Source organism: Clupea harengus, chromosome 13 (assembly GCF_900700415.2).
Source record: "Clupea harengus chromosome 13, Ch_v2.0.2, whole genome shotgun sequence".
NCBI lineage: Eukaryota > Metazoa > Chordata > Actinopteri > Clupeiformes > Clupeidae > Clupea > Clupea harengus.
The window spans coordinates 6,079,063-6,095,215 of record NC_045164.1 but is presented as its reverse complement, the minus strand read 5'-3'; the positions used below and the strand labels follow the sequence as shown (position 1 = coordinate 6,095,215).

At 43.9% G+C, this 16,153-nt stretch overlaps 1 protein-coding gene across 1 annotated transcript in view; it reads right to left on the bottom strand.

Moving 5' to 3' along the window:
• shtn1 (shootin 1) overlaps positions 1-16,153 on the bottom strand; it is a 36,940-nt gene that overhangs the window by 11,062 nt on the left and 9,725 nt on the right. Inside the window, exons 5-11 of the mRNA XM_031579520.2 lie at positions 11,093-11,249; positions 10,599-10,696; positions 9,622-9,703; positions 4,313-4,407; positions 3,959-4,105; positions 2,006-2,159; positions 1,322-1,457 (exon numbers count right to left, since the gene is read on the bottom strand). Of these exons, the coding sequence (XP_031435380.1) occupies positions 1,322-1,457; positions 2,006-2,159; positions 3,959-4,105; positions 4,313-4,407; positions 9,622-9,703; positions 10,599-10,696; positions 11,093-11,249 (869 nt within the window). The remainder of the gene's footprint in view (positions 1-1,321; positions 1,458-2,005; positions 2,160-3,958; positions 4,106-4,312; positions 4,408-9,621; positions 9,704-10,598; positions 10,697-11,092; positions 11,250-16,153) is intronic.

The window sequence follows — 16,153 nt, the reverse complement described above, 5'->3', positions numbered from 1 at the left end:
TGACCCCATCATAGCGAGCTTCAAGGACAATGACGATGCTTTTAATGCATTCCTATACAAACATATAGCAGAACAGGCAGACATACCTACCTTTGTGTTGAGTAACCAACCTGGATATGGTGTTTAGATACACAATCAAATAGTTTATGTGTGTGAAACTCAGATAGGCATTTAACTAAGTGCAAAGGCATAAGACAATGGGGCTTGGCACACAGGGCATTAGAATCTGCTCTGAAGTGAAGATAGCTAACTAACCTAATTAAGGGGAAATACATATGGGGATACAGATAGATACTAGGGGTTGCACAGAGAACTCGAGCACTCGAGCAGTGACATTCATTCTCAAGTTTCTGCATCGAGAACTTCTATTCCAGTTAAAGTCATTGGTAAATAACAGGTACAAACAGTGAACATGTTTTTTTTTTTCATTGGCCAGAAACAAGGTGACCAAAGATCCAGCCTCCAACCTTTTTATATTTCATTTACATATTCATGCTTCTACATTTCATATTTATGCATCTATGTTCACAAAAAAAACTGGCAGGGAGCTCTTAATTTTTTGCATTCCACCATGTTATAATAATAAACATACAACTTTTGTAAGTTGTGGATGGATTTCTCAATGAACATCAAGTCAGTCATAGCCTACTATAGACTACTATTCTTACACAGCTTCACCATTGGATGTTATCAATATGTTGTTAAAGACAGATGCAAGCAAAGACTTGATAATGATGACCAGGATTCACTGAATTAAAAAAGTTGCTATATCTGAATACAACAGCAACCCAATTTGGTGATGAAACTTTCTATCTTGGGCTACGGTAGAACGTTGGTACTGTAGAAAATAATGGTAAAATGACGCTGGTATCATCAATACTTCATCATTGTGTAAGGTAAGACCAAATGTCTTCATATCGTACATTTAATTTTTTTCTTTATGTTCAGAGATGCGCTGTGCACTCCTTCAACTCTCAACAACAACAGTTCCAATCCCACACCCAAGGCAAGGAGTACTCAAGATGTCAAATTGTGTTCTCCTGTAACCCCTACACAGATAATAAGCATTAGAGTCTGCTAATAGATCTAGATATGGAGTTATGGATAGATAGACAGATATTAAGATCTGGCTGTATTGGAGTCTTTAGACTCTGCAGTGGCCATACTAACCCTTAGTCGGATACAAAAAACAGAAACCTGCTATAGTTACTAAATACTACTGTTCTTAAAGCATTCAAAAACTTTACTAAAGACACCACCAGTGTAGATTTCTCACACAAGTGTGTACGCGTGTGTCTATGCATGTGTGTGTGCGTCTGACCTGAGAGGGTTAGCGGGTAGGCCCAGTGTGGGTGGTGGCGGTGGTGGAGGAGGAGGTGGGGGCGGCGGTGGAGGTGGAGGGGTGGCGGAGGGGATGGGGTTGGTGGCCTGCTGAAGCTTCTTCTGGAGATCTTCCACTGAACCACACACACATTAGAACATAGAATAAAGAACACAGACACTTTCAGGCCACTCAGTATCTAAAACACAGAGAACTCAGAACACAGAATTTAGAATGTGCAGATGAAAATGTTCCAGTTCCAGTGGAAACACAACTTCAAGATCTTTGTCAAACTTTAGAAATGTTTCATTCTTTCGTTCCATTAAAGCTGTTTGCCTTTCAAACTCTTCTGCTGAATGTGCCTAACCTTTTCTACACAGCATTGTAGAATGCTACAAAATAGTTAGCTTTCAAAATATGGTTCACGTTGCATACTTATCCTTTGCACATTTCAGCTCTCTTTCAAGAGTGAAGTACTCTTTCATAATAGTTCTCTCTCCTCCACATTTCCAATGTATTCTACCTCTTCAAATATTTGGGATTACTTATCATGTAAGTCATAGCCACTACCGTCTGGCTGTATGAGCTTCAGGAAATGTATGTCTAGCTCAAACGGTTGCCCCATGACACCTTAATGTAAAAGGCAGACTGGTCAGCTGCACTCTATGACCTCTAACCGCTCACCTGTGAACCTGAGGTCCTTGGCCTCGGTCTCTGCCTTGGTACGCATCTCCCAGCATTCCCTCTTGTCCTCCTCCAGGAGCTCGGCTTTACGCTGTAACCCCATCACCTCCTTCAGCAAGTCTGAGGAATTCAGCTTGTCCTCCATGGTCTTCATCTATGTGTGTGTGTATGTGTGTGTGTGTGTGTGTGTGTGTGTGGGTGTGTGTGTGTGTGTGAGAGAGAGAGGTATAATAAGGCATTGTACTGTAGTCAACGGTGAGGATGATTCACAACTACAGGAGTTACAGTACCGGACAAGACTGCCAACCCATGACAACTATCTCTCTCTCTACACAGTCCTTCAACATTATAATAGACAGAGCCTAAATAATGTAATTTCCCTCACAGAAAACATCTTCCTCACATATACACACACACACACAAAAGCATGTTGCACAGGGTTCCCCCGCGAGCACAAAGCCATGGGCAGGCAGGCGTCTCTGCGGTGATAATTGTGGGTAAGTAGCGCTGAGTTGGCGCCAGACTGTGCCTCTCTCTCTCCCGCTAATCGCATGCTAATCGTTCCTTAAATGAAAAAGCAGGCTTCACCTCTTCACCTCCTCTCCCCTCAGCTCCACAGAGCAGCGATCCCACTCTTTAGCGATTGTCTGAATCTGAATGGCGCCGCGGCCCCTGTAGGCCCTTAGCTCAGCCTGGCGGATCTGCCAGAAGTGCTAACCACAGTAATTACCTGCACAAAAGGCCACCAGAGCCACGCATTGATGGACTAAATTGTCTCTCTTTAGCAACATACAAATATTGTCTCTGGGCACAATGGAGCTGTTTTAGTACCTCCGATGACAGACTGGAGAGAGGGAGACACACACACACACACACACACACCATTTCCAGCAATGTGAACTAGGTGCTAGTGGTAGCCTGGTGCAACTTGCGAACCTCCTAAGAACCGGTCTGCTTTTCCAATGGTGGCTCTTTCCTACAGAGCCACCATAGAGCCACATCATCACGTCACTGTATACGTCTGTATACATGTCAACTTTCCCAGCAATGGTAGCGCCAAACACCACAACAGCAAAAGCAGACTAGCAAGTATAGCTACAAATGTCTCACATCAATGTAATGAACATTGAACATAGCATTGATAGGGAAATAAGTAGCTCGCAAAACAGTTCTGGTTTTCTAAAAGTGAGTCACAAAGTTTTAGTTGGTCGTGTTGTTCACAATAATCCCGCCCCCAGCCCCTGACACGAGAGGGTCTTGGTTCTCGACCAGCAAAGAGTTGGTGCCGATCTGGAACCAAATTTCCTGCCCGAGAGACGGTTCCTTCGCTCTAAGCGGTTCTAACGCTAAGAACTGGTTTGAGGTTAGGCACCGACTCAGAACCAGGCCTCGACCTGCCTTGGTGGAGAAGGCGCAGCAGAGGAGGAGGAGATGTCTGGCGAGGAGCTCTGCCCAACCCCACCTCCCACCTCACTGCACCCTGACAGACTCACAGAGGCACTGGATTATATCGACAAAGTCTGAAGAGCCTGGATGTCCATAACAGCTCTGACATTCTTCCTTGTTCTGGCTTGACCTTGTGTTTGTTCAGGTGACTAGTGAGATATTGATTATTGATATTGATATTGATTAGAGTCCAAACAGTTATACAATTATTACAAATACATTTTTTTTTAAATGATTTGACTGAATATTGAATAAACCATTTTGCAGACAATTACAAGACAAAGTATTCAGCCCGATCACAGGTCATAGTATACCATACAATTTTACTGTACATTTAAAATATGTACAATAAAAATAACAAATAGATAAAACAGTATTACAAATCTTTCAATTTTTGTTGCACTGAATATAAGTATATCATGGCAGTTAAAATAGCATAAGGCCCTCACGACTGTTCAATCTAGCCTGGTGACAAAGGGCCGTGATTGGTTGGTGGAGAAGCCTGACCTGCTGCTGGTGCTGGAGGGCCTGACTCTCAAGGGTGTGGCTTAGCTTGGCCACCTCCCCCAGGGCCTTTTGCAGGGCCTCATTGGTCGAAACGCTCTGAAGCAGGATCTGACTCTGTCTTTTCATCTTCTTCTGTTCCACGAGCATCTATACAGGCACACCACAATAACACATGGTCTACTGTACAACTACAGCCCTGCAGTCACTAAATAGTAGAATATGGTTTTATATGTTGAGACAACCACTGTGAGAATGTATGTTATTATACTGACAGGGATCGTATGTGATATCCCTTACATAAGATAATATGGTATTACATCTAGTAGGTGTGTACATCATATGAAGAACTCTTGCCTCTCTAGCAAACTTTTCGGCCTCAGAACGAAGGCCTCTCTCCAACTCCAGATTCTCTTCAATGGTCTCAAACTCCTCCACAGCAAACACGGACACTGAGGACACACACAAACACACAAACACACACACACACACACACACACACACACACACACACTCAAGTAGTTATGAATATGTACACGAAAAGAAGGTACAAAGACACACACACACAAATTCAAGCAGTTATAAATATGAATATACACACACAAAAGCCGGCACACACACACACACACACACACACACACACACACACACACACACACACACACACACAAGCCAACAACAAATAAAATCAACACAGGCACAGAAGCATACGCAGAAACTGCATGCATGTAAATGAACATGGACTTGCACACGCATCAGTCAAAATGCATCCCTACACCATCCTGTCAACAGCAATGAGAGATTTCGTTCATGCTCAGCATTGAAATATTTATATGACTCTTTTGAACTCCACTTGTGAACTCCATTTAAACGCCTTCAAACAGTGAAGCACCAGAAACTGCTTTATGGCAAATCAGCCGTCTGACGTCTGACAAGCCTATCATCATTCATACACGTCCGTGCCAGACCTGAAACCAACCCATCACACACCCTGAGCGCTCACAACACCCTGAGCATACACACACCCTGAGTATATACAGTGGGGAAAATAAGTATGTGAACCCCTGTCGATTTCGGAAGTTTGGCCACTTGCAAAGAAATGTGTGATCTATAATTGTAATGGTAGGTGTATTGTAACAGTGAGAAACAGAATATCAACAAAAAAATCCAGAAAACTGCATTTTATAACATTTATGACTTTATTTGTATTTGATGCAGAAAATAAGTATTTGAACCCCCAAGCAAACAGCAAGAATTCTGGCTCCCAATGACCAGTTATGTGCCCAAGAAGCACACAGATTAGTCCTCATTAGGCCTAACAAGGTACACCTGATCTCAACTGGTGACGTGTATAAAAGAAACCTGTCCAAAGAATCATACTTCACACCTTCAACCTCACCACCATGGGCAAGACCAAAGAGTTGACCAAGGAGGTCAGAGATTGTAGACCTGCACAAGGCTGGAATGGGTTACAAAACCATCGGCAAGCAGCTTGGTGAGAAGCAGACAACTATTGGTGCGATTATTCGTAAATGGAAGCAACACCAAACAACTGTCAATCGCTCTAGGTCTGGGGCTCCATGCAAGATATCCCCTCGTGCGGTATCGGTGATCATCAGAAAGGTGCAGAATAACCCCAGAACTACACAGGGGGAGCTTGTGAATGATCTCAAGGCAGCTGGGACCACAGTCACCAAGAAAACCATTGGCAACACACTACGCCGTAATGGTTTGAAGTACTGCAGCACTCGCAAGGTCCCCCTGCTCAAGGAAGCACATGTACAGGGCCGTCTGAAGTTTGCCAATGAACACTTGAATGATTCTAAGGAGGATTGGGAGACAGGATGTGGTCAGATGAGACCAAAATCAAGCTCTTTGGCATTAACTCGACTTGCCGCATTTGGAGGGGGAAGAATGCTGAATATGACCCCAAGAACACCATGCCCACCGTCAAGCATGGAGGTGGAAACATTATGCTTTGGGGCTGTTTCTCTGCCAAGGGTACAGGACGACTCCACTGCATCGAGGGGACTATGGATGGGGCCATGTAACGTGGAATATTGGGCTTGAACCTCATTCCCTCATTCCCTCCCATTGAAAACACAACCTTAAGGATTTGGAGAGGATCTGCAAAGAGGAGTGGACCAAAATTTCTTCTGAGATGTGTGTAAACCTGGTGACCAACTACAAGAAAAGTCTGACGTCTGTGCTTGCCAACAAGGGTTATTCCACCAAGTACTAAGTCATGTTTCGCTAGGGGTTCAAATACTTATTTTCTGCATCAAATGCAAATTAAGTCATAAATGTTATAAAATGCAGTTTTCTGGATTTTTTTGTTGATATTCTGTTTATCACTGTTAAAATACACCTACTATTACAATTATAGATCACACATTTCTTTGCAAGTGGCCAAACTTGCGAAATCGGCAGGGATTAAATACTTATTTTCCCCACTGTACACACCCTGAGCATACACACACCCTGAGCATACACACACCCCGAGTATACACACACCAGTGTTTCCCCTACCGTTATATTAGGGGGGCGCCCCGCCCCCCCAACGGCACCCCCCGCCCCCCCTGGAAGGTCAAGTTCATTTTGTTCAATTTTATTTTCTATAAAGCGCCAGATCACAACAGAAGTAATTTAAGGTTACCTTTCCTATAGAACAGGTCTATAGCTTGTTCTTTTATTAAACAAAATAAATAGCCTTATGTTATTTATCTTATTTACACGACGGCATGTCATTTCTGTCTCTACATGGTGGCACGTTTACAATTCTCTGCTCTCTGTATCGCACATGGCGGAGTTCCGCCGCGATGCGCACAAACACACACACACACACAGACACGTGCGCGCACCCACAGGTGAGCACGCTCCCACCAGCGGACAGAATTGGGCTTAAGAATCAGTGCACAGCTACGGACACTTTTAAGCTTTAAAAAACTAATATCCAGGCGTTCATGAATCCGGCAGAGATCTTTCCCTAGGTAGGGTCGACAATGAGGCCCAATGAGAATGGCTACAACAGACAGAATGGCGTACAGAATGTCCGCACCGAAAATTCAGAAATAGATCTGGCTTCCATTTTTTATCATTTTCCGCGAGTTGTGCGTGGCCCTTTTTACATAGAGTCTGATTTATTTTGCTGTGAATAATGAAGGAAGCAATAAATCCGATTATTTGCCAAACCCTCAAGAGCTGTTGCCATGGAGATTTAACGTTACTTTCTGTTTGAAGACAAGGTAGCAGCTAGTGTTGAAGAATGGATGACTTGAAATTGGACGACTTTAAATTAATATATGAAATTGAACATCAACACCTATACGGATAAAATAAATAAACAAGGATAGCAAAACAGATTGATAAGCAATGAGAACGGCAGAAACACAGGCACGACGTCAGATGACGAAATAGATCATAGTGACACAGGCTGTTTTTTTGTTTTTCGTCATATGAAGGCTGAGACATTCATAACATTTTATTCAGTCTTACTGGTCCTTTTGTAATGCCAACATGTGCACTTCGTTGTGGATAAGTAAAGCCTATTTTGCTACATTTTTGTAGTCCTGGTAATCTTTTGTTTGGCATATTGGTGAGGTTATTAAGAGGACCATTTCTCAATCGTTTTGTTCTTGATGAATTAATGTTTGTTTATTAATCAATTATTTTTCAACAAATAACTCAATTATAATTACAAAGAGGACAATTCACAACTTTTTATCGCAACTTTCACTTGTTTCGCCAATTTCATTGCAACAAAGACCTAAACATAAAAACTTTCATCGCAACTTTTTGGAAAAGCTCCTGCGAAATCAGGAATTTTAGGCTGCAAATATCTCAAAAAATGTACTTCCAGAAGCCCAGAAAGATACACCACTGCAGCGACAAAAGCTGCACACTTTGTGGATAATTGTCATAAAAAGACATGTTCCGATGTTTAGTTGTTATATTAACTGCTGTCATTAAAAGAAACACATGAACACCATGATTCCTTTAAACGTTTGTGTCGGTGGCCACGCCGCGCACCGTGCACCGTGCACCGTGCCGCAGCCCCGCCCCCCACCCCCCAAAGCTGTAAACCTAGGGGAAACACTGCACACCCTGAGTATACACACCGTGAGCATACACACACCCTGAGCATACACACACCCTGAGCATACACACACCCTGAGTATACACACACCCTGAGTATACACACACCCTGAGCATACACACACCCTGAGTATACACACACCCTGAGTATACACACACCCTGAGCATACACACACCCTGAGTATACACACACCCTGAGTATACACACACCCTGAGCGCTCACACACCGTGAGCATACACACACCCTGAGCATACACACACCCCGAGTATACACACATCCTGAGTATACACATACCCTGAGTATACACACACCGTGAGCATACACACACCCTGAGCATACACACACACCCTGAGCATACACAACAGCAGCCAGGGTCTTCCCTCAAAGATGGCCGACCGAAGAGGAGAGGTAGAGGTAGAGGTGTGGGTTCAGCTCTATGTTTTCCCCCCTTCCTCTCCGGGAGCTGAAAAAACCATCAGCGTGCCAAGCACACCAGACACCTGCGCGGGGAAGAATGGCAAACTAATCAACCGCAATCTTGGTTATGCCTTGTGGAACTAAACAATTATGGTTCCAATGCAATGGAACAAAACAATTATGCATTCACCCTACAAGCCTACCAGAGATCAGGTAGATTGGTTAGCTACGGTTTGTGGTTCTGTTTTAGTCATGTGGGCGATCATGTGACGACAGGTGAGGAGGTGTGTATTTTCAGTGTGTACTCTGACGTGTTGTTTTTTTACTGCTGATGCATACAGGGTGAGCATCTGTGATCACTAGACCTCAGAGGTGTATCATAGATCCTGTTGTCCTGCTTCAGCTGGACTGCGGTGCTGAGAAACATGATGTTGTGCATCAGCAGACTCCGCTACAGAAAACCAGTCCAATCCCACCCACCCACACCTGTCCTATTATGAACACCCACAGCAGTTTATCACTTTAATTTGAAGAGAAGTGATCTTGGACTTGAGAGGCCTTTATTCACGCCATACTGCTCTTAAACCCTGACGACCCTACCATTAAGGAGACAGTATGTGGCTGGGGTGTCCTTCAGGCAGGCTGACTCTCTGAACCCATCACTATGGAGCTTTACAAGCTAACTGGTAAGAAAGTCCTGTCAATCACACGCTCTTATAAAACGAGAGGAATAGAGAAAGGGGGAGAGAGAGAGACACAGAGAAGGGGGGGGGGCAGAAAGGGAGCGAGGGAGGGAGAGCGATGGCGCAGATGAATAAATGTAGAGGATAGAAGTCGATGGAGGTGCGTGGTAATGAACAGATGCATTATCTCCAGTAAATAGGCCTGTTCTTATTACAGCAGACCTCTGCTCCTCAACCGCCAACCAGGATCAGGCTTCTCTTGAGCCCCCACCCCCCCTTCACACACACACACACACACACACACACACACACACACACACACACACACACACACACGAAACATGAAATGATTAAGAGAGAGGGGGGGGAGAAAAAGAGAGAGAGAGCACAGACAGAGGAGGGTGCATATGTGTGTAGAGGGGAGAGACAGACAGAAAAACATGTGCAGGAGAATAGGTCTCGCCTCTCACCTCGGTCATATTTCCACAAGAGCTGCTTTTGTTGGGCTGTTTCGGCAATCAAAAGTGAAATTTGCTGCTTTTCTGACACAAGCTGAGGGGAGAAAAAGACAGAGAGAGAGAGAGAGAGACAGAGATGGGGGAAGGAGAGAGAGATGGGGGGAGGAGAGAGATGGCAGAAGAGAATGAATGTGGCGCAGGGAGGTTATTGAACAGTGAGTGACTTCCAGCTATTTCTCTATTTTTTTCTGCATTCAGAGCACAGCGAGGACCTCATGAAAGAGAGAGAAAGAGAGAGAGATAGAGATAGAGAAAAAGAGAGCAAGAGAGAGAGAGAGAGAAAGAGAGAGTGTCTGAGCAACTCGTTTTGTCCAAACGCTCCTTCATAAAAGCATGCTGTGAAAAACCCACAAAAATGAGGCCGCAAGAGGAGACTCCGAGACGTGCTGCACATATCACCCAGGAGCCGGTCCACTGCGCCTGAGGAGACCCACATTTCTGCACTCTACAACTAATGCTGTTTCCTTTAGGTTCATTCCCCATTACCAATCGCCCTCATCAGTCCCTCATCACCTTTCACACTCCCCAGGTATACCACAGCCAGGTTTACCACAGCCAGATTTACCACAGCCAGATTTACCACAGCCAGGTTTACTCCCAGGAGGGGGTTTCTAGGGCACCTCTGTAGCTGAGTGGTCAGTATGTAACTAATGTCTATTTCTATGGAGGCCAAGGGTTTACATTTAAATGCTTTCATTTAACAGATGCTCTCGTCCAAGGCAAGGAGTATACACTTCACAGGGTGTTATCTAATGGCTTATGTTCTAGCTATCGCTTTAGCCGTAGCTATATCTCCTCTGTTATGTGATCTGACTGCAAAGATGGCATCCACAGAGCACGGGTTTGTTTTCCCTCTGAATGTGGTCATGTTCAAGTGAACTATCCGAGCCTCCTCCTGTGGACTAACGCACAGACAGACGTTCTCCTACCTCGTCTCGGACGCCGGTGAGCTGCTCTCTTGTGCCCTCAAGATCAATAGCCATGACTCTCTTCTCCTCAAGGGCCCGCTCAAGCTTCTCCCCAAGCTCTGTGGAACAGAACAGCACACACACACCTGAGGATCGCACACTATGTGGTATACCCTCTTCTAAACCAGATGAAGTGGACACCACTGACAAAGACACACAATGGAAACACACACACACACACACACACACACACACACACACACACACACACACACACACACACACACACACACACACACACACCAGCAGCAGAGGAAAGCACAGATATGGGCAGGATCTCTATGCACTTCTAAGCACTTTATGCTGAATATGTGACCTATAAAAGGACATATAATGGTATTTTGTTGTTCTTATGATACAAACAAATACAACAAACAAAAACAACAAAGAGTTGTATACAACAAATACAACACTGAGTTGTTGTAGTGTGTTGTGGATAGACAATGGCCACGAACCTGAGATGACCCTCTGGCAGTGGATTGCGCTACACCCTTCGTCCTCCTCTTCCTCGTCGTCCTCTTCCTCTAGGTTGATCTCAGTGATGGCCTGTGGACCCAAGTGGGCCAGAAACACCATACTCTTCCTCTTTAGAGAACGGTTCTGACGGTTCAGCTGGAGAGAGAGACGGAGAGAGATGGAGAAAGAAGACAAGAGAGACAAACAGAAAACAAGGGTGTTTACATACTCTTCGTCTTCAGAAAATGGTTCTAATGGTTCAGCTGGTAACAAAGAGAGATAGACAGACATATAGACAAAGAGAGAGAGCAGATAGAGAAAAAGAGAGATGAGTGGAGAAAGAGAGATGAATGGATAACAAGCTGGGGAGAAAAAGACAGACAGAGACAAAGAAAGAGCCAGAAAGAGTGGACCGGGAGACTTTGAACAGTCCTTCATCAAACCAGTTGCCAATAAATGCTAAGCCTAACAAACCAGGATGAGCAGTTTATCTCCTGAAGTCCACCAGAGCTGTTCCAGTTTTGCCTGTGCTGTCTGATAAATATGAAACACCACGGATGGCACACATGACCAGACAGTGATTTCATGCGTTCTGAAGAGGGGAGAAAATCCAGGCTGAAACACTCGCCGGGTATTTGGCCAATTCTCTTCAATCAAAAACCAGCAAGATCCCAGAGACCTCATCAAGGGCTAGCGAGTGTGAGAGAGACAGAGGGAAAGAAAGTGCAGTAATCCCACACTTAGTCATTATGAAGTCATGCTGGGAAAGAATATCAGGATGGTACTTAGCGTTTAGACCTCATTTCTTTTTTTTTTTAAATAGTGTTCTTTTTCCTTCTTACAGATGTCCACAGCTAGTTTCTCACTAGCACTTTCCCCATGCCTGCACCTCAGTCTTTTGTCTCCTTTTGAAATCACATTGTATTTCAGATGCAATTCAGGTGCAATTCAGGTTCACACACTCACAGAAGGTTTCTCTAAGTAAAGCCTGATTAAAGGCAGGGCTAATGGTGGAATGCTAAATGACGTCCATCTCTTCCCGACACTGTGCTTTCAGAGGAGCGGACTGGGAACACTGGCTTTTCATGAAGCTGCTTAATAATGGCATACCAGAGCGGGCAGATTGCAGCAGACATCTCATTCAGTTTTGTCCTCCTGATAACTCTGGGATGCAACTTTGGATGAGAAAAAAAAATGCAATCAACAGCATAATACCGATATAAAAATGTGCTCTTTGATAATAATCTATGATTGATGAGACAGAATGTGTGAAATTACACACTCGGGGGGGAAATCAAGGCGGCAGTGGCAGCACCGCGACACACACAAACACACACACACTCCCCGCTCTCCGCTCCCAGGTCGCCATCACGACAGCACAGCCCCCCTCATCATCTTAAATCAAACATCACAACAAATTGTCATGTGTTTGGATTGCACTTTGATTTGACTGCCCCCCCACCCCCCCGCCCGTGCCTCCCCCACCAGCAGGCTCCCTGTTCATATTACCACTTTTTAATTCAAAATGTCGGGAGTAATGAGAAAAAAAATGATAATCTCCTTCCTTTGCCCTATTTTTTTCGGCAGACAAAATTACAAGCATCAGGTAGAGGGGAAATCATAGCACCAAGACACGGACATCATCTTTCCCCTCACAAAAAAAAAAAGCCATCACACCCACCAAAATATTTTTGAGCAATTTACATGCAAATCGCCCGTGAACCAATACTATAATTTCACAACATAACTTCACGTTTGAACAGAGGTAAAAAAAAAAATGTTTTACCATTTTTATGTGCAATTATTCAAATGAGCCGGCAGGAGGATGGGTTGTGTGCTGGGTTAATTCTGTTAAATTTGGTGTGGAAGAACAGGTACAGGTTAACTTCTTCAGGACGGTGGTGCTAGTTAGGGAGAAGGATGAAATGGCGTGACATGGGACTGAGATGGTCATGGGTGATGCCTGAGGAGCCAAGGGTGCTTCCCCGATCACAAGAGTTCAACGTCTCCTTTTCAAAGTGAAAATAAAACTACATTACACCGTACTGAAGACTGTGCTGTTTATTACATGAGCATATAAGGATAATGCTCCAAGTATACCCTATAAGACAATGCATAGTCGCACAGTTGCACATAATATGCTTCTTCATATATGATGTTTTATCGTAAACACTTTTTTGTGACTCAAATATCCAGGGCATGCTGTTCATGTTTTTGCACACTGTGCATTCAGTAAGGGATAATGTATTGTCCGGAGGTCATTATCCAAAAATAAATCCCGACGGGGCGAACAGCACCCCGACGCGCAGCGGAGGGGTGTTGTTTCGTACTGAAGGGATTTATTTTTGGATAATGACCGACGGACAATACATTATCGCGCTTATTATACGGTTACTTGCCAAAAACGATAGAAGACATTCCTCCAAAATACCTCTTTTTAATGATTTAGTTGCCGTTTCGTGATTTACGCTAAGAAATAAATAGTTCTTCAAGCAAATAGAACTTTTAAGTTTCAGGTGTTGCGTAGCAACCCATTACTTGCTGACTTCAAATTACAATGAGTCTGTTACGTTAAATGACCGGACTACTTGCGGAATGATATGAAAGATGTGAATTAGAAGCACAAAACCCGTTGCCAATGACAGCGGTCAATATCTTTTTGCAGCGGTGAATATCAGGAATTATAAAACAATTGGGTTCTATTGAATTATTTAGCTGTTTCTGATTGGACGAGAGACGTTCCATGAGTTGGAATATCCCAGGACATCCCAACTCGGACTTTTCACAGCTAATAATAAATCACTCCGCGATGAAACATTCTATAGCACGTTGATGCAATTAAGCGATAACCGTTAATTCAAAGTTCTTATAATTCCAAAAGACGTTGACAATGGAACTATTTTTTTGTTGCGGAGAAACAATGGCGAAATAAACATTTTTTAATCAATAACTTCGTGTTTAAATGTTTATTGGTTGACTATAAAATTGTTTTATAAAAGCAATATAGTACGAGTGCGAGTGGGGTAGGTAAGGGATATTCCCACGGATGTTGTTGCCTGCGCCACTCGGCCTCCGGCCTCGTGGCTACGGCCGAACACCACCCGTGGGAATATCCCTTACCTACCCCACTCGCACTCGTACTATATTGCTTAAATATTCACCGGCGAACGTTGGGATGGCCCATTCAAATCAACGGAACTGTTTGGAACATTCTGACGAGCCGTATAATAATGGTTTATAAGGCATTATGGCATAAGGTATAATGTGTGACATAAGTCTGTATGTCATGCTGTCCCCTTCATCTGGCTCTAATTTCATACAGCTTCTCACTACCCCAGCTTCTAACTACCCACGTATCTTCATCTGGCTTTAGGTCAGTTAAAAGAGACCTGCCACTCTATATATCCATACATTGCATCAGAGACCTGCCACTATATATATCCATACATTACATCAGAGACCTGCCACTCTTTATATCCATACATTACATCAGAGACCTGCCACTCTTTATATCTATACATTACATCAGAGACCTGCCACTCTATACCCATACATTACACCATCAGAGACCTGTCACTCTATATATCCATACATTACACCATCAGAGACCTGTCACTATATATATCTATACATTACATCAGAGACCTGCCACTCTATATATCCTCTTTATGCTCCAGTTCATCATTAGAGTGCTGTCTCTCTCCTGTTCCACAGACAGGTTGTGACCGTCTCTATGCTCCAGTTCATCATTAGAGTGCTGTCTCTCTGCTCTTCCGCAGACAGATAGTGATCTCTATCATGTGTTTGACTGATAAGTATTTTTTTTCCTGATGCTTCTTGGAGTCTCTCAGCATGCTGAAATGATCTGCACTGCTATGACTGTACACAGATGCCTGATGCATCTTATGCAACGTACTTTGGGAAGGTATTTGATTTCAGATTGAATTTGGTAATTGTGCGGTGGTGAATTTAGACAGATCTACACACACACACACACACACACACACACACAATCAGTATCTAATACTATCTTTTTTTCCATGGAAAGATTGTCATTGAGGAACTGGGTCATGCTGGAGAGTAACAGATGGAATACAAGCCAGAAGGAGGAAGAGAGAAGAGGAAGAGACCAAGAGTTGGGAAGCTGAGTCAATATGAGTGTCCATTATGAGTGCTACCCAGTGTCACCCATCTCATCTCCACCTTCCATGGGTCCATATTTAGATGGGAATAACAGGTTTTTTCTTTTTTAAATAAACAAGTTTATATTTGAGGAAACTCAAACTCATTTTTTACCCGACTTACCTGAAATCAGCAGACTCTAACTGCTGAATGCCAAATGAAAGCATCGCACCCTGCCTTGGGTGACAGGGACATTTGTCTGCTTGCAACGTAGTTGTCCGACAAAGGTATGGGAAGAGAGAGACCAGACAGAAAACACACAAAGACAACTCCCTGATCATAGTTCCCTCTGAGCTCTCTACCACAGCAATTTAGTTCAGGGTCAATATTAGCTGGAAGAAAAGCCCTGCAATGACATTGGCAGAGGCTCAGAACACTGTTCACCTCAGCCGCAGTAAAGAACTTGCTAACCAAGGTTCCGTTGTGCTCCGAACAACGGCGTTGCAGCATTTTTCAGATGGCTTGTTAAAGCTTGAAGGGAGTGTGCGATACACACGCAGGCTGCACACATGCATGCCGCGCGCACACACACACACACACACACACACACACACACACACACACACACACACACACACACACACACACACAAACAATCACCTAACCAAAGGTTTCCTCTAAATACATCTCTCCACTGTAAAATTTCAGGTCAGGGACACAGCAGGGACACTCCTGGGAAAGAAGATATTTTTCCTTTTTTTTAAAGATTTATTTACGGGCTTTTTAGCCTTTATTTGGATAGGACAGTGAAGTATTTTGGACAGGAAGTGAGGAGGAGGAGTGAAGAGGTGGGGAGAAGATCGGGAAACGACAGCAGGCCGGAATCAAATCTGTGTCCACGCGGGCATTGTAGCCTGTAAATGGGGGGCTTATTGGCT